Consider the following 23,715-nt stretch of genomic DNA (forward strand, 5'->3'; position numbering starts at 1 on the left):
GGAAAACTGGATATCCATATGTGAAAGAATGAAACCAGGCCCCTATCTTTTGCCTTTATGTAAAAATCAAATCAAAATGGATTAAAGACTTAAATCTAAGACCTCAAACTATGAAACTACTAAAGGAAAACATGGGGGAAACTCTCCAGGACATTAGTCTGGGCAAAATTTTTTCTTTTTTCCTTTTTTAGAAATGGGATCTCACTATGTTGTTCCAGTGCAGAGGCTAGTCACAGGTGTGATCCTGCTACTGATCAACATGAAAGTTTTGACTTGCTCCATTTCTGACCTGGGCCAGTTCACTTCTCCTTGGGCGACCATGTGGTCTGGTTCCCTGCTCCTAGGAGGTCACCACATGATGCCAAATTTAGTGCAGATGCCTAGTGCATTATAACCCAGAATTCCTGGACTTAAGCAATCCTCCCACCTCAGCTTTCTAAGCTCAGCAGTCTTTTGTAGAGACTCTGTCTAGCTGGAGGGTAGTGGCACAATATTGGCTCACTGCAACCTCCATCCACTGGGTTCAAGCGATTTTCATGCCTCACCCCCTGCCCCCAAGTAACTGGAATTACAGGCATGGCCCACTACACCTGGCCAATTTATGTAATTTTAGTAGAGATGGAGTTTTGCCATGTTGGCCAGGCTGGTCTCAAACTCCTGGCCTCAAGTGATCCACCCACCTTGGCCTTCCAAAGTGTTGAGATTACAGGCATGAGTCACTGCACTTGGCCAAGAAAATTTCTTAATACCCCAAAGAAAAGACAATCAAAACAAAATGGACAAATGGGATCACGTCTCATTTTAAAAAGCTTCTGCAGAGCAAAGGAAACAATCAACAAAGTAAAGAGACAACACGTAGAATGGGAAAAAATATTTGCAAACTATCCATCTGACAAGAGGTTAATAACCAGAATATATAAGGTGCTCAAACAACTCTGTAAGAAAAAAATCTAATAATCCAATTAAAAATGGGTAAAAGATCTGAATAGATATTTCTCAAAAGAAGACATACAAATGGCAAACAGGTATATGAAAAGGTGCCCAACATCACTGATGACCAAAGAAATGCAAATCAAAACTATGAGATATTATCTCACCCCAGTTAAAATGGCTTTTATCCAAAAGATAGGCAATAACGAATGCTAGTGAGGATGTAGAGAAAAGGAAACCCTTATACACTGTTGGCAGGAATGTAAATTAGTATAGCCTCTCTGGAGAACAGTATAGAAGTTCCCTTAAGAAACTGAAAACAGAAATACTCTATGATCCAGCAATCCCACTGCTAGATATATACCCAAAAGAAAGGAAATCAGTATATTGAAAAGATAGCTGTACTCTCATGTTTATTGCAGCTCTATTCATCATGGCCAAGATTTGGAATCAACCTAAGTGTTCATCAACAGACAAGTGGATAAAGAAAATGTGGCACATGTATACAATGGAGTACTATTCAGCCACAAAAAGGAATGAAATCGTGTCATTTGCAACAACATGGATGAAAATGGAGGACATCATGTTAAGTAAAATAAGTCAGACATGGAAAAACAAACTGTGCTTGTTATTACCAATTTGTGAGAACTAAAAATTAAAACAATTGAACTCATGGAGATAAAGTTACCAAAAGCTGTGAAGGGTCGTGATGGGGGTAGGGGAAGTAGGGATCATTAATGGGCACAAAAATATAGTTAGACGGAATGAATATGACCTAGTATTTGATAGCACAAGAAGGTGACTACAGTCTATTATAATTTGTTGCACACTTTAGAATAACTAAGGGAGTACAATTGGAATGTTTGTAACACAAAGAAATGATGAATGTTCGAGGTAATAGATACTCTATTTACCCTGATGTGATTATTGCCATTGTATGCCTCTAACAAAATAGCTCATGTACCTTACAAATATATATACACCTATTATGTACCCATAAAATTAAAAATTAAAAAATTAAAGTGTACAGGAGGATGTGCTTAGGTTATATGCAAACACGATCCCATTTTACATCAGAGACTTGAGCATACTTGGATTTTGGTATCAGAGGAGGTCCTGGAGGTCTAATCCCCCATAGATATGGAGGGATAACTGTACTTATAATGGGCGATAGAAAAGAGAATGGGCGTCGAAAATAAAGAAGGATGTTAAATTTTGCATATTATCTAGGAGTTATGGCAGAAGTCTTTAAAGCTGAGAACAATGTAATAGGTGTCAAGGTTTCTTACATTTTGAATAAAGAAACCAGTATTTTCATAGAGAAAATGCTAAAAAGACTATTAAAGGAATTCTGCCAGGACCAGCCTCCTAGCAATTTTGCAAGAGAAGGCAAAGAATTAAATGGTAGATTGAAGAGGATGGTGGTAAGAATACCTTTGTGAGAGTTGTGACGGTGCTGTGACATTTCCAATCCTCATGAGGAAGAGAAGATATGTTAGTTATCTATTATTGCATAGTAAATTATTCTACAACTTAGCCACTTAAAACAATAATAAATATTTATTGTTTCACAGAGTTTCTGTAGCTCAGGAATTCAGGAGCAGTTTAGTTGGTTGGTTGTTGCTCAGAGTTTCATGAGATTGCAGTCAAGATGTTATCTGATTAGTCAAGCTGAGCGTACATGCATATACTTTAAGTATAAAAGTGAGTAACTATCCCATTATATAATGAGACTATTGCTCATCACAACCAAGACACATACAGTAAGGAATTCCACGCACATAGAAAGAGGGCTCAGATGACAGACAAGCGGAAAATAAAACCACAAAAATGTCAAATACAAAGTCATCCCTTTGGTTGCCCAACACCAATATAACCATTTCTTCCAATGTTTGTATATCAAAAAAGTATTGCCACTGAAAATATTGCAATTTTCCTTTATACAATCAAAGACGCACTCACATTGTCACTCTTCAAGGAAGTCAATCCAATGTGTCATCAGTTACCACATCTATCAACCCATCTCTAAGTCTAGAACCATCCATCACCAAGTCTGGTTGGTGGTCATTCCTCTTCAAGTTCTGTACTGATTTCATATCCACATTCTGATACTTATGGACTAAATAATGAAGTTTAAAACAGTATCACACCCTATATACGATAGTGAAGTATGAAGGCTAAAGAAAGAAAATAAAAGTGAAAACACATAAAAGAATACATGAAACATCAAAAAAACAAAAACAAGATGTCAGCTCTTATTTCTTCCCCGATCATGAGGACTTCCCTCCATTTATGATTTCCTATCTCTATCAGCAATTCCATGCTCCTTTTACTTTCAGCCAGTACCTTCATTCTAAGAGACCCAAGTATTAGTAGATCTATCTGTTTAAAGGTATAGCAAACCTATTTTTTGCTTGATGGTAAGTTTAATCACGTTGATCAACACCATAATCTTCTTCCTCTCTTTCACCTTTTTCTCTTGCTTATCCAATGACAGAAGATATAGAAAATGGTCAGATGGCAGTCTCGGCTCCAAATAAAAGGAACCATTGTTTTGCCCTTGCTGGGGCTAACTTTCTTTAGAAACTAAACTCTGAACTCCTTTGTTTAGAAACAAACCTCTAAACCACCAAAGCCCAGAATTTCAGAGAATGGAAATCTAAAAAAAAAAAAAAATTGTTTTAAGTGGGTCATTAGGTATAATATCTCTTTGTTTCTAAATCTATTTATTTTGGCTATGGCAGTGTGGTGGTTTTAAAATACATCCACAAACACACAATGAGCCCTCTCCTGCATACTCCTGGGACCTATGCTGTCATGACATGGTACTGTTTTGGGTAAGAAGCCGCTGCTGAAGTACACCTTGCCCCAGGAGCCAATGGCTCCTGTGTCTCCAATATCCCTGCGGTCACTCCACCATGCCCATACAGAAGACTCTGCTGCTATCTCAGCCAGACCTAGTAGTAGAACCGTGACTCTAGCACTAAAGCCCACATAGCATAAGCTCCAGGAAGCAGGCAGTCCAGCACAGTAAACAGGTCACCCTCAGGGGTTGGGGAGCCAGTGTACATGCCCAGCCACCTGGTACCCACTGCTGCCAGCAACCCTACCCCCTCCAGTGATGAAGCTCCCTTATACGTAGGCACCCCTAGAGATCAAAGATCAGCCCACCTAGAGGCTGTCACTACTGGAGAACCTGCCCCCTTCCAGTGGCAGAGTTACCATGTACCTCAAACAGTCCCAAGGGACCAAGGACCTGCCCACCTACCACCTACTGCTGCCAGCAATCCTGCCCCATCCAGTGGTGAAGATACGGCATGTGCATCTCTCTCCCAGGGACAGAGGACTGGTCTACTCAGCACCTACCACCTCTCCTAACTCCACCCCCTCCAGAGGTAGAGATATCATATGGTATATTCTTCAGGGACTGAGGACCAACCCACCTGGTGCCCACCATAGCTGGTAATGGTACTGCTGTCCCAGGCAAGCACCCTCCCATAATCCAAGAACTGGCCACCAATGAACACTTACCACCAGCAAAACTACATGATTGCCTCCACAAATATCTACAGTCTATGCCACTGTGGCACTCAAATACTGCTGATGCTGTTAAAATCACACAGAGACTATGTAGCTGTTATTGCTTCTCAGCCCTTTGCCTAAGATCAAATGTGGAGACTACATTATTGCACCCACTCAGAACCAAAGCCAAAGCACCCTAAGCAATCACTACTATAGGTCACAACTACAGGAAAAAAGGCTCTCCCAGTAAAAGCTACTCCATGAAATTGGAAGAGGTGACCGTTTCACCAGATTCACAGATATCAACATAGGAACACAAGCAACATAGGAACACAAAAAAAAACATAAGAAAACAAGGAAACATGACACTGTCAAAGGAACACAATAATTCCTTAGTAACACATTCCCCAAAAGGAAAGCTAACAGATGCCTAAAAAGGAAGGGAAACTAATGAACCTCAGTAAGATACAGGATAAGTACAGACACTTAAATGAAATCAGGAAAACATTAATGCTCTGAATGAGAAATTCAACAATGAAATGTATATTATTTTTAAAAAGAACCAAACAGAAACCTTGATGCTAAAAAATTCCACAAATAAAATAAAAAAGACAATAGAGATCTTCAATAGATCAAGAAGAAAAAAATAATTTCTGAACTTGAAGATAGATCTTTTGAAATAAACTAGTCAGACTAAAAATAGAAAACATAATTTAAAAAGAATAAAGAAAGCCTACAGTCTTAGAAGAGACTATTAAGCAAACAAATATTCACATTCTGGATGTTTTAGAAGGAAAGGAGATGAAAAAGGAATAGAAAATCTATTTGATAAAATAATCACTGAAATCTTTCTAAGGTTCCAGTGGACCTTTCATATGGACATTACATCCAGGAAGCTAAAAAATCTCCAAATATAGTCAACCCAAAAAGGTCTCTAAAGCACATTATAATAAAACTGTCAAAAGTCAAAGACAAGGAGAGAAGTTTTAAAACAGCAAGAAAAAAATGTCAAATAACATACATGAAATTCCCCATTAGACTAACATAATTTTTCTCAGCAGAAACGTTACATGCCAGGAGAGAATGAGATGATATATTCAAAGTGCTGTAATAAAAAAACTGCCAAGCAAGAATATCAAACCCAATAAAGTTATCATTCAGAAATGAAGAAATAAAATTTTCCCAAACTAAAACTGAAGAAATTCATCACCACTAGACCATCATTACAAGAAATACTTAAAGGAGTCCTACATCTGGAAGCAAAAGGATAACTATCATCATGAAAACACAAAAGTACAAAACTCACTGGTTGAAAAGATACACAAATGAGAAGAAAAATAAATCAAACCTTATCACTGCAAAGATAAATAACTAGAGGGAGAAAAGAACGAAGAATTACAAAACAACTAGAAAACAACAATATGACAGGAATAAAGTATCATATTTTAACAATAACCTTGAGTGCAAATAAATTAAATTTCCCAATTAAATAATATAGACTGGCTGAATGGATTAAAAAACAAGACCCAGGCTGGGCACAGTGGCTCACGCCTGTAATCCCAGCACTTTGGGAGGCTGAGGTGGGAGGATCACTTAAAGTCAGGAATTTGAGACCAGCCTGGCCAACATGGTGAAATCCTGTTTCTACTAAAAATACTAAAATTAGCCAGACATGGTGGCAGGTGCCTGTAGTCCCAGCTACTCAGGAGACCAAGGCAGAAGAATCACTTGAACCCAGGAGGTGGAGGTTGCAGTGAGCCAAGAGTGCCACTGCACTCCAGCCTGAGTGACAGAGCAAGACTCCATCTCTAAAAAATATATAAACAAACCAAGAGCCAACTATATGCTGCCTGTAAGAAACTCACTTCACCTGTAAAGACACACATAGACTGAAAGTGAAAAAATATAAGAAAAAAAATCCCAGTGAAATTTCTTGCTGGGTACGGTGGCTCCCAAAGCAAAAATGAACAAATGGGATCACATCAAGTTAAAAAACTTCTGCACAGCAAAGGAAACAACAAAGTGAAGATACAACACAAAAATGTTAGCAAACTATCCATCTAATAAGAGATTAATAACCAGAATATATAAGGAACTCAAACAATTCTATAGGAAAAAATCTAATAATTTGATTAAGAAATGAACAAAAGATCTTAATAGACATTTATCAAAAGAATACATACAAATGGCAAACAGGGATGTGAAAAAGCACTCAACATCATTAATTATCAGAGAAATGCAAATCAAAACTACAATGAGATATTATCTCACCCCCATTAAAATGGCTTTTATCCAAAAGTTAGACAATAACAAATGCTAGCGAGGATGTGGAGAAAAGAGAACCCTCATACACTGTTGGTAAGAAGGCACATTAGTACAACCATTATGGAGAATCATTTAGCAGTCTCAAAAAACTAAAAATAGAGCTACCATAGCATCCAGCAATCCCACTGCTGGGTATAAATCCAAAAGAAATGAAATCAGTATATCAAAGAGACATTTACACTCCCACGTTTGTTGTAGTACTGGTCACAATAGCCAAGATATAGAAGCAATCTAAGAGTCCATCAACAGATGAATGGATAAAGAAAATGTGATACTAATACACAATAAAGTACTATGTAGCCCCCCAAAAAAATACCAGAATCCTGTCATTTGCAACAACATGGGTGGAACTGAAGGTCATTATATCAAGTGAAATAAACCAGGCAAAGAAAGAAAACATCGCATGTTCCCACTTATTTGTGTGATCTAAAAATCAAAGCAATTGAACTCATGAATATAGAGAATGGTTCCCAGAGGGTGAGAAGGGTAGTTGGGTGTGGGGTGGGGGGAGATGGAGATAGCTAATGCGTACAAAAATATTAGAAAGAATGAATAAGACAGTATTTGATAGCACAACAGGGGGACGATAGTCAATAATACTTTAATTGTACATATAAAAATAATTCAAAGAGTATAATTGGATTGCTCGTAATAAAAAGAATAAATGCTTGAGGAAATGGATACCCAATTTTCAATGAAGTGATTACCATGTATTGCATGCTTGTACCAAAAGATTTCATATACCCCATAAAGATATACACCTACTTTGTACTCACAAAAATTAAAAATTAAAAAAAAACAACTTAAATTCCAAATGTAAATGCAAACAGAAACCAAAAACAAGGTCTTGCTCTGTCACCCAGACTGGAGTTCAATGATTTGATTTCTGCTCACTGCAGCCTCCACCTCCTAGGCTCAAGCAATCATCCCACTTTAGCCTCCTGAGTAGCTAGGACTACAGTTATGCACAACCAGTTAATTTTCATATTGGTTAGTAAAGACTGGGTTTTGCCATGTTGCCCTAGTTGGTCTTGAACTCTCTGGTTGGTCTCTAACACCCAGCCTCCCAAAGTGCTGGGATTATAGGTGTGAGCCATTGCACCCAGCTCCCCGAGCCCTTTTTTAAAGACTGGGTCTTGCTGTGTTTCCCAGGCTGTGCAGTGACTATTCACAGGCACAATCACAGTATACAGCAGGCCTCAAACTCCTGGGCTTAAGCAATCATCCTATCTTAGCCTTCCAAGTAGCTGGGACTACAGGCATGTACCACCATGCCTGAGAATTAACTGATTTTTAACAAAGTCCAATAACATATTTGGAAAAGAACAATCTCTTCAATAAATGGTGCTGGGAAAACTGACTACCCACATGAAAAGGAAAGAAATGAGGCTCCCTACCTCTCACCCTATACAAAAATCAACACAAAATGGATTAAAAACCTAAATATAAAACGCACTGAAACTAAGAAGATAATACAGAAGAAATGCTTCAGGACATTGGCCTTGGCAGAGATTTTATGGCTAAGCCCTCAAAAGCACAGGCAACAAAAACAAATGTAGACAAATTGGATTATGTCAAACTAAAAAGCTTCTGCAGAAATGGAAACAATCAATAGAGGAATGAAACAACCTACAGAATGAGATAAAATACTGGCAATGTATTCATCCAACAAAGAATTAATATCCAGAAAGTACAAAAAACTCAACTCAATAGCAAAAAAAAAATACTTTTAAAATGGGCAAATGATCTGAATACACATTTCTCAAAATAAGACATATAAATGACCAACAAATACATGGAAAAAATGTTCAACATCACTAATCATCAGGGAAATGCAAATCAAAACCACGATGAGTTATCATCTCACTACAGTTAGAATGGCTATTATGAAAAAGACAAAAAAAAATCCAGAGGGTGAGGGTGCAGAGAAAGGGAAACTCGCACACTGTTCATAGGAATGTAAATTACTACAACCATTATGGAAAACAGTGTGTGGATTTCTCAAAAAACTACAACTACCATATGATCCAGCAATCCCACTACTACCCAAAGAATAGAAAATCGGTATGTTAAAGAGATATGCATGCTCCCATAGTTACTGCAGCACTATTCACAGCAGCCAAGATATGGAGTCAACCTAAGTATCCGCCAAAAGAATGGATAAAGAAAATGTGGTATATATACAAAATGAAATACTATTCAGCCATCAAAAATATGAAATTCTGTTATTTGCAGCAACATGGATAGCAATGGAGGTCATGATCTTAAATTAAATAAGCCAGGCACAGAAAGATAAATACTGCATGTTCTCACCAATATGTGAAAGAAAAATAAGTTGATCTCAGAGAAGTAGGGAATAGAATAGTGGAACTAATGGCTGAGAAGGGTGAAGGAGAGGATACTATAGAAAAAGGTTGGTTAACACATATAAAATTACAGCTAGGTAGAAGGAATAATTTTTGGTGCTCTATAACACTGCAGGATGACTATGGTTAACAATAATTTATTATATATTTTCAAATAGCTAAAAGAGTGGATATTGAATTTTCCCAAAACAATTATTACAGACAGCTATCAAATACTGTACGCCAAACATATGTACAATTATGTGTCAATTAAAAATACATCCACAAATTTATTGACACTTCTTTAATAAAAAAGGAGTCATCTAACCCCCTCTCCTTAGACACTGATAACCTTAGTAATAAGTTCTAATAAATTGACTGTGGCTTAACGTGACACTGCATGACTTCTACTGTGAGTTTGGAAAAAGTATTATCACTTCCAACCAGATTTTTCTTCTTTGGGATGCTCATCCTTGGAACCCAGTTAGCATATTGTGAGGAACCAAACAGTGCTGTGGAAAGATTATGAGTAGGTGTTCTGGCCACACCTTCAGCTAAGGACTAGGCCAACACCAGTATCAGTCACCAGACATGTAAGAGAAGGAGTCTTCAGATGATTCCAGCTCCAATCTTTTGGCTGCCCCAGCTGATGTAAAGTGGATAGTGGAACAGAGAAAATCTGTTCCCACCAAGCTCTGCATAAACTACAGATTTGTAAGCAAATTAAGTGTTGTAACTGTTTTAAACCATTACATTTTGCGGGTGGTTAAACAGCAACAGATAAAAGGAACAGAAAAAAAGAGTGCTGAATATTGGACACTAGTTCAGAGCATATACCGCATCCTACAGGACAATATCAAAAAGGGCTATCTCCCAGAAGGCACCATAACTAAGTCTTCAATGTATCTTCAATAAGATACTTCTTGGTGATGGAGTACACAGTTAGTCCAATAAATTCCATGGGCAAAAGCCCAGTGCATTACTTCTTTCCTTGTGGAGTGAATTTCTTGGTCGAAAGCAATACAGCATTAGAGAAAATGATAGGATCTAAAGCACTGAGTAAGTCCCTAGACGGTGGTGTCAGCAGAAGCACAGTGAGCAGGGGAAGGAAATCCCAATCTAGAATAAACATATTTCAGAGAGGACAAATAAGAACTCCCTCAGTGATGAGGGAGGGCCAATGGCTAATGGCATAGACTTGCCTACATGTGCCTGGTTATACTCCTAGAGCATGGAGTACATGAAAACTCAGAATTGGTCACTGCTCCTGAACACCCAGCAGTGGCTTGGTGATCCTATGCATAGCTCAAATCCTGTTGCCATTGCCATTGATTTCACGATTCTACTGAGCAGGCAGTGAGGCTGAGTTTCATCACAAAGCAGTTCATTTCATCCATATGAGTCTTATGATTTATTCTGAGAGGTCCGTCACTGTATCCCTTCTGGAATCTTCCTTGCCACCAGTTTTCCAATCTTGCTCTTTCCATGTCCTTGACAAATTGGCCAAAAAGTTAACCTCTGACCCTGAATTAACCATTTCTCCTTCAAGCCAAAGTGAACATCAAAACGTACTGGTGAAAATTCTACCCACTGAAAGAACTTCACTACTTCGATGTTCTTCAGGTCCAAAGTGGGACTGCAACATAACGATCAATTTCTAGCAAGTACCAGCATATTGTCCAGAGCAACATGTACTTTGCACATCATAGTTGCTCAATAGATAAATAATTTTTTAAAATATAGCTTCCTATTGGTCTAAAAGACCCTGCTGGGTACGGCCTCTGCATACTCCTTTCACTTCTCTGTACTCTAAGCCTTGACCCTCCATTCCTGCAACGTTCCATGCTCTCTCTGTTCCTGTAATGTTCCATGCTCTCTCCTGCTACAGGATCTTTGCTCGGACTGTTCCCTCTCCTTGCTTAGTTAACTCCATCCTTCAGATCTTGACTCAAGATACTTCCTGTCTTACAATCATCTTTCTTCAGAGTACTTACCTCTGCATTAATTTCTGTCTCATCTTGGGACTCTAAGTTCTATGATTATGTACACTCACCACGGATTCTCCAACACCTAATACAGTGCCTGACGTATATGAGGTGCTAAATACTATTTTGTTGAATGAATTAATACATGAATCAGTGAATGAATGAGGCTGTAATGATGCAGTAATTTACCTGTAAGTTATCACTGCCAGTTTTGCTTAAGAAGCTTTCTGCTATCACAATTTTTCTCCTCTAATTCACATTTCTTTATTAATTTAAGAAAAAGTATTTGTCAAGACAACTTTTGTATATACTAGCATTACTTATATACTAGCACTATGCAACAGAAATAGGTGATCACATATGCAATTTTAAATATTCTAATATCCATGTTACAAAATTTAGTAATAATATATATTATTTAGCCTAATATACCCCCAAACATGATTATTTCAACATGAAATCAATACAAACATTATTAATGAGATAGTTTTTTTTGTTCAGACTTGTCTTTGAAATTTGGGGGTAGTTTACAATTACATACTTTAACCGGAACTAGCTAAATTTCAAGTGCTCAAGAGCCACAGACGACGAGCGGATACCACATCATGTGCTATATCCCACAGTGTAGTTCTACAGGATTCACTTTTCACTAGAGAGGGTCTCATCACCCTCAGCTCCTATAATTATTGTCAGGAAAACCACCTGAAGTCAAACTTTCACCCAGACGGGCCTAACTATTCCAGTATAAGAGATGATTTAGACTAGACCTGGGTTTTCAGTTCAGGGTTTGGAACTGAGTTGTCTCTGGGAACGATTTTAACTGGTGTTACCCTTTTCACCTTCCTGTAACATTTTTTTTTTTAACTTTTAAGTTCATGAGTACAAGTGCAGGTTTACTATATAGGTAAACTTGTGTCGGGGGGTTTGTTGTACAGACTGTTTTGTCACCCAGATATTTAGTACCCAATAGCTATCATTCCTGATCCTCGCCCTCCTCCCACCCTCCACCCTCCGAAAGGCCCCAGTGTGTGTCGTTCCCCTCTTCGTGTCCATGTGTTCTCATCATTTACCTCCCACTTATCGGTTTTCTGTTCCAATAGCCTCCAACTCCATCATGTCCTTGTAAAGGACATGATCATGTTCTTTTCTATGGCTGCAGCTTTTAATCTTTTAATTTAAATGGATTCTTTGCTCCTCCTGAAGATGGAGGCCATCTCCTTTGCAAGGGCTTCTATTTCTCCCTCTTTGAGGCCAAGATACAATTTCCACATTTTTAGGTACTTAATAATAAATCATTTGGTTCCCCTGCCTGCCTAGGAAAGGTCAGGGGGCTTGTGCAGCGCCATGTCTAGCGCTGTCAATTCTTCCAGCGCTTTCGCCTCGCTGGGGCCTCTGGGGGAGCACTCGGAACCCAGCACGGGCCAGGGTAGGGCCGCACAGAACTGGATTCGGATTTGCTCCCTCGGCCCCGAAAAGTGGCTCTCTCCCCATCAGCATTATTTGCACAACGGTTTTGGTTTTGGGTGCATCTACCTCACCACACGCCGGTCACAGAGCAACAAACAGCAAGCACCTAGGAAACACTCGGCGCGTCTACTCCTGCAGCCCCGCCACGAACCCGTAGCCAAAGGGAAAGGGGCAGGACATCCGCCCGGTCTGAGCCACCTCCGGAAGTGACGTCGGAGTGTCAACATGCAAGATGGCGGCCCATCACCGGCAGAACACGGCAGGGCGGAGGAAAGTGCAGGTATGGAAGCCTGGTTCCTCGGCCTTCCGGACGCGGCAGGCAGCTCCGGGCCCAGTCCACCTAGCAGGTGCCCGGGGCCGCGGCTGGCTGGGGTAGCGGCATGGGGCGAACGGGACGGGGCGCGGCCGGCCGCGAGGGGTGGGGCCGCGGCGCTAACGGCTCGAGGAAGGGGCGGGGGTCGGCCTACTTGGCCCTAGGGGCCCAGGCTCGGGACCCTTGCGGGTGGCAGTCTGAGCCCGATATTGCTGGTCGCCGCTCTTCTGTGGGAATAGACTTGCGGAGTCGGGATAGGCTCGTTCCCCGCCCACCTGCCTCCCCCTTCCCCTGCCTTTCTCCGAAGCGCCCTGCCCTCGCGGCGTCCCAGCGGAGGCCTCCAGGGGTTTCCCGGGGGATGGGCGTTGGAGGAGTGAGTGGCCTGTGCGGGGGCGTGGCGAGGTGGCGGAGCGCCGTCGGCCCTGCGGGGTTTCTGCAGTGGATTCCGCACCTGGGAGCCCCCGGCCCTCGCTTCTGTTCGAGTTGAGCCCTGGGTAGGTGGGAATGACATGAGAATGTGCTTGGGGAAATTATAATTTTAATTGTTTTGGAATTTAAGTTCGTCTTCACCATTTCTTCATCTTCAGTGTGCATCGCTGAATCTTTATTGTTTGTATAATTTATTGTACATGTGGTAAAGAGTTGTCTAATCCTGCCGTGTGTGCCTTTATGCCTTTGTGAATTCACTTTTGTTTGGGGATACGCTGAAGAGTTATTGCCGCTTAATGTTTTCAGTGATGCAGGGAATAGAAGTCCTATTACAGGTGTTTTCCTGCAGTTGTATTGTATGTAGTAGTGGCAGTTTGGCCCTTAGATTGCCCCTCCTTCCCCCCTTCCGCCGCCCCCCCCCCCCCCGTGTAGGAATAAGTAACACCTAGGCTTTTTTTTTTTTATAAAACAGCATTATTTGGAGTTCTGCAGATTGAAATCAAGTGTCAGATAAAAGTAGTCAGATAAAGGGGTCCTTCAGTAAGGTAATCCCAGCAGAAAGTGGTAGGCCATAAAGTCTTCTGAGTAGTTCACATCTTGGTTTTATTGATCGCATTGATCAGTACAGGGTCTTAAGCACTCACTGGATGTTTGTTGCATTGAGTGAAATATAAGAGTCTAAACTCACCTTGTTAGGTGAGGTTTTCGGTGCATTAGTGATGGAATTTTAAGTATCACCAGCATCCAGGGCAGGTAGCGAGAATGTCTCCTAGGGACTGAAATATAACTCAAAATTGTAATCTGATTGTATGATAGACTCCATGGTCTATCATATACTCCTCAGGGGAGTAAGGGTAGTTAATCAGGCCTGTCAGTTTATTGCTTTAAGACTTAAAAGTCCTATTACTGCAGTGTTTTCCCTGCTTCCTCCTTCCCAGGCCTGCCCACTCCCAAAATCCGTGCAATAAAGTGTATATATTTTTAAAAGACTTAGAAGGCAATTGTACTAGTATGGACTGGGGAGAATGTAAATTAACTGTAGCAGGTTTGGAAAAAACGTGTTTTAATAGGCTGAATGTGAGCCAGTGCACACAGAATGAGGCAGGTGATACATAAGTCCACCTTTCAGTGATCAGAGTACAAAATTAGAGTTTGGTGTTCTGCACTTAGGACCTTGTTCTTCATAGGTAGCAATCAGGTTGGTGAACTGACTTGAAATTATTTCCTATGAAGAATTTTTGAAAGGGCTGTCTAAGATTAACCTGCTGAAGAGAAGATTCAGGGAGCGTTTGGAATTTGTCCCCAGGGTATAGAAGCAGTCTGAGAAGCCACAGGGATTGATTTCATCTGAAACATCATTGTCTGTGAGTGTTTTTTAAACTAGTGCATGTTCATTGTAAACACCCAACAAACAAAAGTATAAACTACTTTTATACTTGGAGTTGCCCTCCATGCTTCCAAGAAAGCTACTGTGGGCAATGTCATGTTTTAATCTTAGACCAGAGTTTATCAACCTGAGCATTCTTGACATTTTCATCTGGATAGTTCGTTGTGTCTGAGTGAGGGAGCTGTCCTATGCATCTCAAGTTATTTAGGATCATCCCTTGGGTCTACCAACTAGATGTAGTAGCATTTCCCCAGTTGTGACAACTAAAAATGTCTCCAGACATTTTCAAAAGGGCAAAATTGCCTCTGGTTGAGAACCGCTGTTCTGTACCTCTTCCTGTTTGTGTACCTGACTTAATGTGATTTTTTTTTTTTTTTTTTTTTTTTTTTGCTATAAATGGAGCCATAGTATTCATTGTTTTGTGTCTTGCTTCGTCAGATTTTTAACTAAACATCCCCTTTGGCCCAGAATTCCTTATCTAAAAATGTAGTCTACAAAATTGCATATGTATATATCTATCCCTGCTTATGCAAGGGTGTTGTGTGAAGCCATTCTTGAATTGCTATGAAGAAATACCTCAGACTGGTAATTTATAAGGAAAAGAGGCAAAATTGGCTCACAGTTCTGCAGGCTTTACAATAAGGATGGCGCTGGATCTGCTCGTCTTCCAGGGAGACCTCTGAGAGAGTGAGTCAAAAAAGCAAGTCAACATGGCGTGGTCCCATTTCCACAAAGGGAAATGCATTTTAAAAGTCTGAAAGGGTAATAGCAGTGATTATCCCTTTGGGAATAGATTGTATGATTATAGATAAGACAGAACATGGGATATCTTTTAGTTTGAAATCTACACACCTTTGTGTTTTTGAACTTTTTACCGCATTATTTACTCTTACAAATCAAAAAGAAAACTCATTTTGGAAAAAGCATACATGGGTACTTGGAGCAAATATACTTTGTCCTGACTGTGTCTCAGACCAAGAGACAGTATCCCCGAGTTCCTTGTCAAGTTGGAGACCAAGACAAACCCTTGAGACTTAAAATACTGCTAAATAATTAGTGGAGGCCGGGCGTGGTGGCTCATGCCTGTAATCCCAGCACTTTGGGAGGCTGAGGTGGTCAGATCACTTGAGGTCAGGAGTTTGAGACCAGCCTGGCCAACATATTGAACTCCTGTCTCTACTAAGAATACAAAAATTAGCCGAAGTAGTGGCGTGTGCCTGTACTCCCAGCTACTCAGGGGGCTGAGGCAGGAGAATCACTTGAACCCAGGAGGTGGAGTTTGCAATGGGCCGAGACTATACCACTGCACTCCAGCCTGGGCAACAGAGTGAGATGCTGTCTCAAAAACAAAATAATAAAATAATTACTTTAAAAAATCATTGGAGAGGGGTCCAAACATACTGCATATTAATTATAGATATAGTTTTAAATGAGTCCATATCCTACCAGCTTCAATTTCTAAGAAAACTGGAGATAGGAGGGAAGAGGGATGGATTTGTGACTGTCAGAAACATAATCAAATATGTGAGTTCAGTTATGTGATGCAGCTTTTTCTCCAGTAACCCAAGATATTAAAGCAAGTCTTTTCACTCCTTGGCAGTCCCTTAGTGTTAGGATTTTCCAACAACCTGATCTATTGAGTGGCTCTCTCTGCCTCCATTTTTCCTCCTGTTATGGCTTCTTCCTTCACTTGCTTCACGGTGTTGGGGAGAAGCTTAACTGGTTAGTTACTCTGGTAGGCAGAGTGAGCTCTCCCCAAAAAGTTTATGCCCTAATCCCTTGCAAATATGTTGTGTTACATGATAATGTAACATGTTAATCCCTTGAAAATATGTTATGTTACATGATAAATGGGATTTTGCAAATGTAATGAGGTTACAGACTTGAAAAATAAGGGGATTGTCCCAGTGGACCCATTCTAATCATATGTGTCCTTTAAAACAGAGGACTTTCTCTAGCTGGAGAGATGTGGTGAGAGAGAGATTTGAGTTGTAAGAAGGACCCAACCCTCTATTGCAGGACAGGGCCACTGGAAAGCATGAGAAGGAAAGCAGGCAGCCTCTAGGAGCAAAGATGGGCCCTTGGCTGACAGTCAGCAAGGAAACAAAATAGGGACCTTAGGGCCTACAACTGCAAGGAACTGAATTTGACCAGCAACCTGAATGAGCTTGAAAACAGACTGTAGAGCCTCAAGTAAGGAAGGAACACAGGTCTGCTGACCCTTGTCAGTTTTGGTCTTGTGAGACCTCATGCAGGGGACTCATTTAAGTCGTTTGGACTTCTGATCTTCGGAATTGAAATAATAAATAGAATTATTTAAAAGCCACTAAATTTGTGGTAATTTGTTATGACAGCAATAGAAGACCAATGTGATGACTTTCAAATAAAATGATGAACAAAGAACGAAATGTTTTTCTCATGATTGTGTCTACCCTCTGGCACACTACCAATAACTCTAGGAACATTTAAGTTCAAAAGGCCGAGACAGATCGTGTGAAGTACAGTGGATTATCTTCACTGTTTGTTTTGTTTGTTTGTTTGTTTGTTTGGGGGTCCCAGATAATTGCTGGAGAATTAAACAATGCTTGCTGAGCCAGCTGCAAATGTTACAGTGTAACTTAACTGGATACTTGTGCTGCAAACTACTCTATTATTTTTCTCCCTGTTAGAGTCCCTTCGATTGACTCTTTCAAAATGCATATTTTCTACTGAAGACTTTCCCATTCCCTTGCAAAGCTCATGTATTACCCTCCTCCCGTTTTTTAAAGTCAATCAAGGTATTTGGCTATGAATCCAGATCTTCTCTGCCTTAGCCTATACTCTTGACTCTATCTAAATATAGTTCTCCCATGACTTTGTTCACTCAGTTATTGCTTCTCTCTCTAGTACCTTCTACTTTTATCTTTCCATTACTCCCATCTCTTCTACCTGAAAAAGCTTGCCTATACCTTGGAGGAAAAAATGCTTCCCTTAATTTGCTGTCACTTCTAGTTATGCTCTTTCCCCAACTAAATGAAAGCTCCAAGAGGACTTTTGTGCCTGCTGCCATATCCTCAGCATTTAGAATAGTGCCAGGCAACAAGTGGGTGCCTAGTCAATATTCGTTGAAAGAATTAAATCCCATTTTCCTCTATTTTTCTATAGCCAGACATTTTAATTTTTTCCATGTACTTTAATGGATGCATAACAAGTTTTTAATGTGACATGTCTTGAAACATATCAGCATATATAATTCTTTAATGACCACATAGAATGGATGAACCATAATTTGTCTAGCCATTTCTTTATTAAAGATATTGCTTTGATTTTTTTCCATCACACTGTAATTTGCTTTGAAAAAACCTCCAGAGTTATAAAATTTTAAAGGAAGTGTTACAAAAATAAATGAAATGACAAAGATAGATAATGCAGAATGCATAAGAGATGAGCGATCAGTTTGAAAGTTCCAGTATCTGACTCATTGCAGTTCAAGAAAGAGCAAAGAAAACAGAGATGATGATTAATAATGGATACAAGAAAATTTCCCAGTGCTTAAATGCCACAAATTTCTAGATTGAAAGGGCTTTCTAAATGTGCAGCAAAATTGTTAGAAAAACCAAATCAAAAAATGTCACAACACCAAGGAAAAAGAGAAAATCTTAAAAGCTTGGGGAAGGAGGTGACAAGGGAGTGGAGGAGAGAATGAAAATAGGATTCCTTTAAAGCTCAATGAAACAGAATGCCACTGAAATCAGTGGCAACATTGGAAGCTAGAGGAACTTCCAGCAGTGCTTTCAAGAGTTGAGAGAATGGCTAAATCAAGTATAAATGTGGAGGAAAGACCTTTTCAGGCATGCAAGGACCAAGTTGCCTCCCATGTGCCTTTTCTTATATTACTTTCTTAGGGTATTGGGGTGTACTTCAGCAAAACTGTGGAGTGAACAAAGAAAGGAGGAGGCATTGGAAGTCAGGAAACAATAGCTGTAACACAGAAAAGCAGTGAAGGAAAACACCAAAGGTGACAGCTGTGCCAGCAGACCTAGAGGGCAGTCAGCCTGGATTCTAGTGAGAAAAGAGAGGGTTTGAAAGGGGAAGCCTTCTGAGAAAATGAAGGGGTGCGGGTGAGTTCTGTGGCACAGCAATTAAAGAAAATTGAAGTTAAAGTGGAGAAAACCATTGAAGAATGAAAGATTAAAACTAAGGAAAACAAAAAGCTCTTTCAGAAAGGAAATGTATTCATAATATAGTACTTAGCAGACAGCCTTACAGTCACAACAATATGGCACTGATTATTCAATTAAAAATACCAAGATATATGTAGATATATATATAAAACAGGAGTAGAGGGAAGAGGTATCCAGGTAGTTTCAGAGCCATGTCCTAATTTACAGTAGCATGAGTAAATCGATAAGGTCTAAAATGTATGAGCCAAAAGTTACAAGCAATATTTAGAGAAATGCCATTAACTCTCCAGTAGCAACAACTGAGTTGCAATTAGTTACCTTTAGGGATGAAGACTAGGTGTGAAGAGTCTTATCCAGACAGTAGAGAGACTGTTTCTCATTACAGTCAACTACTATTTGATTTTCTAAATACAGGCAAGAATTACTTTAATAACAAATGATCAAATTTTAAAAACTGAGTAATATACATTCTTTGTAAAACATTCAGATCACATAAAAAAGACATAAATGGGTGGAAAATCACCATAATCCTATCATTCAGAAATAACTGCTGGTTATTTGTTTTTGATTTTTTTATTTTGAGACATTGTCTCGCTTTATCACCAGGTTGGAGTGCAGTGGCTCGATCTTGGCTCACTGCAACCTCCATCTCCTGGGTTCAAGCAATTCTGCCTCAACCTTCCCAGTAGCTGGAACTATGGCATATGCCACCACACCCAGTTAATTTTTGTATTTTTAATAGAGACGGGGTTTCACCATGTTGGCTAGGATGGTCTCAATCTCCTGACCTCGTGATCCACCCGCCTTGGCCTCCCAAGGTGCTGAAATTACAGGCGTGAGCCACTGTACCTGTCTCCTGGTTATTTTTATATCAGTATATTCTTCAAAACTTGTGTATTTATTCTAAAATATTTAATATTTTGAAACATTTTTATAATAATGGCTATCGTACATTGCTGTGTTGTACCACACATATTTCACTAAAAATATATCATGACTTTCTTCCCATGTTAATCAGTCTAGACCTCCATCAACTTTTTCTTATTCTTTGGAGACGGGGTCTCATGCTGTTACCCAGACTGAAGTACGGTGTTGTCATCATAGTTCACTGCAGCCTTGAGCTCCTGGGCATTTAAGCAGTCCTCCCACCTCAGCCTCCTGAAGCACAGAGATTGCAGGCATGAGCCACCACACCTGGCCTACCTCAATATTTTAAGTGATTGAATAGTATTCTCTTTTACAGATGTGCATGCCAGAATTTATCCAGCTAGGATATTTCTAATTCTTTTGCATTTTTTTCTTTTGCGTTTTAAAGCACACATTTTTGAAATACCATTGAAGAGGTTGGCCCAGACTGGTTTCCTCAGTAATTACTTTCCACCTAGAATGAGAATTCTGACATTCAGGTTGTTCTTTCACTCTTGCCTTAACCAGTCAGATAATCTCCGAGAAGTCTGGATATCAAGATTTAGATATGCATGGTCTCAGTTAAAGGAAATGTGCGCTAGGTTAAGCAGCCCTGGAACCCCAGAGAGCGAGATTGAGACAGACTGAAGTTGACATTGAAGGTAGCTTGGTTCCTGTGGCTTTGGAAAGCCAATTCAAGCAATGGTATGTATGTCTTTTCTATGTCAGACACTATATTGGGGGCACAGTGGTGGAAGGAACAAACCAGCAAGTCCCTTGCCTTCCTGGAGCTTTTATTCTAATGGAGAAGATACACCAGAAAATATAAATATGGAATATGGTCAGAGCTGTTAAATAAGTAGGGTAAGTGATAGGGTCATAACGCTGAGGAGAATGAGATCAGGAAAGGACTTTCCAAGGAGACCTTTCTCCTAAGATCTGAAGAATAAGGGTGAGCTAGACAAGATGAAAACTGGAGAGAGAATATTCCTATGGAGATCTGAGGAGTGGTGAATCTTCTTGAACCTGGCAACGTGCTGGAATGGGAAAGAGCTTGATGTGTTTGAGGAACAGAAAGGAGTTTGGAGTGACTGTCATAAAAGAAGCTAGGGGCAGTCAGTTTGAAGTGCTTGTGAGGGCATAGGGTTAGAACCAAGCATTTGAGGAGTTAGGACTTCACATTCTGTGAAAAAATATTGGAAGGTTTCAGCAGAGAAGTGTCATGATTTGATTTTTTAAATGCCTCTTATAAGTGATGACTGTATTTCCTGACTTGGGCCCTGTTCCTTATACCCTTATCTTGACATCTCCTGTAAAAAACAAATAGGGCCAGATGTGGTGGCTCACGCCTATAACCTCAGCACTTTGGGAGGCGAAGGTGGGCAGATCATGAGGTCGGGAGATCGAGACCATTCTGGCTAACATGGCGAAACCCTGTCTCTACTAAAAATACAAAAAATTAGTCAGGTGTGGTGGCACGTGCTTTGGCTTCATCTAATCCAGAGGCTGAGACAGGAGAATCCCTTGAACCCAGGAGGCAGAGGTTGCAGTGAGTCAAGATTGTGCCACTGCACTCCAGCCTGGCAACAGTGGGAAACTCTGTCTCAAAAAAATAAATAAAAATTTCAGAATAAACAAAAAAGCCAAGCTGGTTTGAGTAGATCTCAGTTACAGTTGATTGTACCCAGAAGACTGGATTAAAACAACATCCTTGTAATTATTTGTGTCTGCAGCCCTGGCCCTTTTAAAGCATTAATTTCTCAAAATTGAATTTTAAAGAACATTTCAAAGAGTTTAAACCTTTTATCAGAAAGTATTCATTTATCCTTAGGGGAAACAAAAATGGCAGTTATTTTTTAAAAATTGTTATAGGTGGCCAGGCGTGGTGGCTCAAGCCTATAATCCCAGCACTTCGGGAGGCCAAGGTGGGTGGATCACGAGGTCAAGAGATCGAGACCATCCTGGTAAACATGGTGAAACCCCATCTCTACTAAAAATACAAAAAATTGGCATGGTGGCGCGTGCCTGTAATCCCAGCTACTCAGGAGGCTGAGGCAGGAGAATTTCTTGAACCCAGGAGGCAGAGGTTGCAGTGAGCCAAGATCGCGCCATTGCACTCCAGCCTGGGTAACAAGAGTGAAACTCCATCTCAAAAAAAAAATTATTATAGGTAAAGTCATCTCATATTAATTATGCCTTTGATTATGTTATTTTTGGCTATTTCTTTTTTTAAAAGTTCCTTTTTGTAACTTTGTCTTTCTGTTGGAAAATTTGACGTTTTCTTATTTTACAAGGAATTTTGTTAAGAGTAAACTTTCTTTCATATTTATTTCATTATTCTCTTCATCTTGCTCATGTTACTTTTTGACACTCAGAAGGTTTAAGAAAATAGTAACATTGTGATAAAATTCACATACCATAAAGTACACCCTTTCAAAGTGTGCAATTCAGTGATTTTTTTTGTACATTCAGAAAATTGTGCATTGGTCACCTAACTCCAGAATATTTAATTACTCTTATGTTCATTAGCAATCACTCCCCATTTTTCATTTTCCCTCCTTCAATCTCCTGGCAATTACTAATCTACTTTCTATGTGGACTTACCTATTCTAGACATTGTGTATAAATAGAGTCATAAAATATGTGTCCTTTTGTAAAACACGTGGCTTCTTTCACTTGGCATATTTTCAAGATTCATCCATGTTACAGCATGTGTCAGTACAGTACTTCACTTCTTTTATGGCTGAATAATATTCCATTGTATGGGGAGGGGTGTGGGGGGGGGTGGGCGTGGGCGTGTGTGTAGTATACACACCACATTTTGTTTATTTTGTCAGTTGGTGGACATTTAAGTTGTTTCTACTTTTGTGCATTCTTGTGAATGCCACAATGCTGTGGACATTCTTCTACATAGAAAAGGTTTTGACATGTATTTGGCCAGATCATCATCGCTCTTTTTCTTTGTAAAGATTACCATCTTCCTTGGCGTGTTGGAAGAGTTTTCTCTGCCAAGAAACTATGTAAATATTCACCTGTCTTTTAAAAATTATTTTTATGCCGGCCAGGTGCAGTGTCTCATGCCTGTAATCCCAGCACTTTGGGAGGCTGAGGCGGGTGGATCACTTGAGGCCAGGAGTTCAAGACCAGCCTGGCAAACATGGTGAAACCGCCATTTCTACTAAAAAAATAAAAATCAGCTGGCCATGGTGGCACACACCTGTAATCTCAGCTACTCCGGAGGCTGAGGCACGAGTATTGCTTGAACCTGGAAGGTAGAGGATGCAGTAAACCAAGATCCTGCCACCGCACTCTGGCCTGGGCAACAGAGTGAAACTTTCTCAAAAAATAAAAACAAAAAGTATTTTTATGGTTATTAAATTTCAGTCTTTAATTCGTATGAAAATTGATTTTGGTTTAAGATGTGGAGAAAGGATATAATTGTTCCTAATAGAATCACTATAGGTGCTTTAGATTATTTATTAAATGTGTCCTCATTAATTTAAAACACTGTGTTTATGTCAAAATAGAAAATTTATAATAGAAAATATTTCCAAATTTTGTTTTATTCCATTGATCCTCTTATCTGTTCCTGTTGTGGTACGCCATTGTAATTCTGGTAGCATTATAGTACCCTTTTTTTTTTTTTTTTTTGAGACGGAGTTTCACTGTTGTTACCCAGGCTGGAGTGCAATGGCGCGATCTCGGCTCATCGCAACCTCCGCCTCCCGGGTTCAGGCAATTCTCCTGCCTCAGCCTCCTGAGTAGCTGGATTACAGGCACGCGCCACCATGCCCAGCTGATTTTTTTTTATTTTTAGTAGAGGCGGGATTTCACCATGTTGACCAGGATGGTCTCAATCTCTTGACCTCGTGATCCACCTGCCTCGGCCTCCCAAAGTGCTGGGATTACAGGCATGAGCCACCGCGCCCGGCGCATTATAGTA

General features: G+C 39.9%; 2 protein-coding genes across 5 annotated transcripts in view; one reads left to right on the top strand and one right to left on the bottom strand.

Annotated features, from left to right (window-relative positions):
- SCN11A (sodium voltage-gated channel alpha subunit 11) overlaps positions 1-12,724 on the bottom strand; it is a 178,316-nt gene extending 165,592 nt beyond the window's left edge. For all 3 annotated transcript variants that reach the window (XM_074406054.1, XM_074406053.1, XM_074406052.1), the window contains exon 1: positions 12,641-12,724. The gene's annotated coding sequence lies outside the window, so the exon portion shown is untranslated. The remainder of the gene's footprint in view (positions 1-12,640) is intronic.
- A 36-nt stretch (positions 12,725-12,760) lies between these two features.
- The window catches only part of WDR48 (WD repeat domain 48), a 45,238-nt gene continuing 34,283 nt past the window's right edge, over positions 12,761-23,715 (top strand). For both annotated transcript variants that reach the window (XM_074406056.1, XM_039461957.2), the window contains exon 1: positions 12,761-12,854. In XM_074406056.1, coding sequence (XP_074262157.1) covers positions 12,807-12,854 — 48 coding nt within the window. In that variant the 5' untranslated portion in view covers positions 12,761-12,806. The remainder of the gene's footprint in view (positions 12,855-23,715) is intronic.

The sequence above is a fragment of the Saimiri boliviensis genome, chromosome 9 (genome assembly GCF_048565385.1).
Source record: "Saimiri boliviensis isolate mSaiBol1 chromosome 9, mSaiBol1.pri, whole genome shotgun sequence".
Taxonomy (NCBI): Eukaryota; Metazoa; Chordata; class Mammalia; order Primates; family Cebidae; genus Saimiri; species Saimiri boliviensis.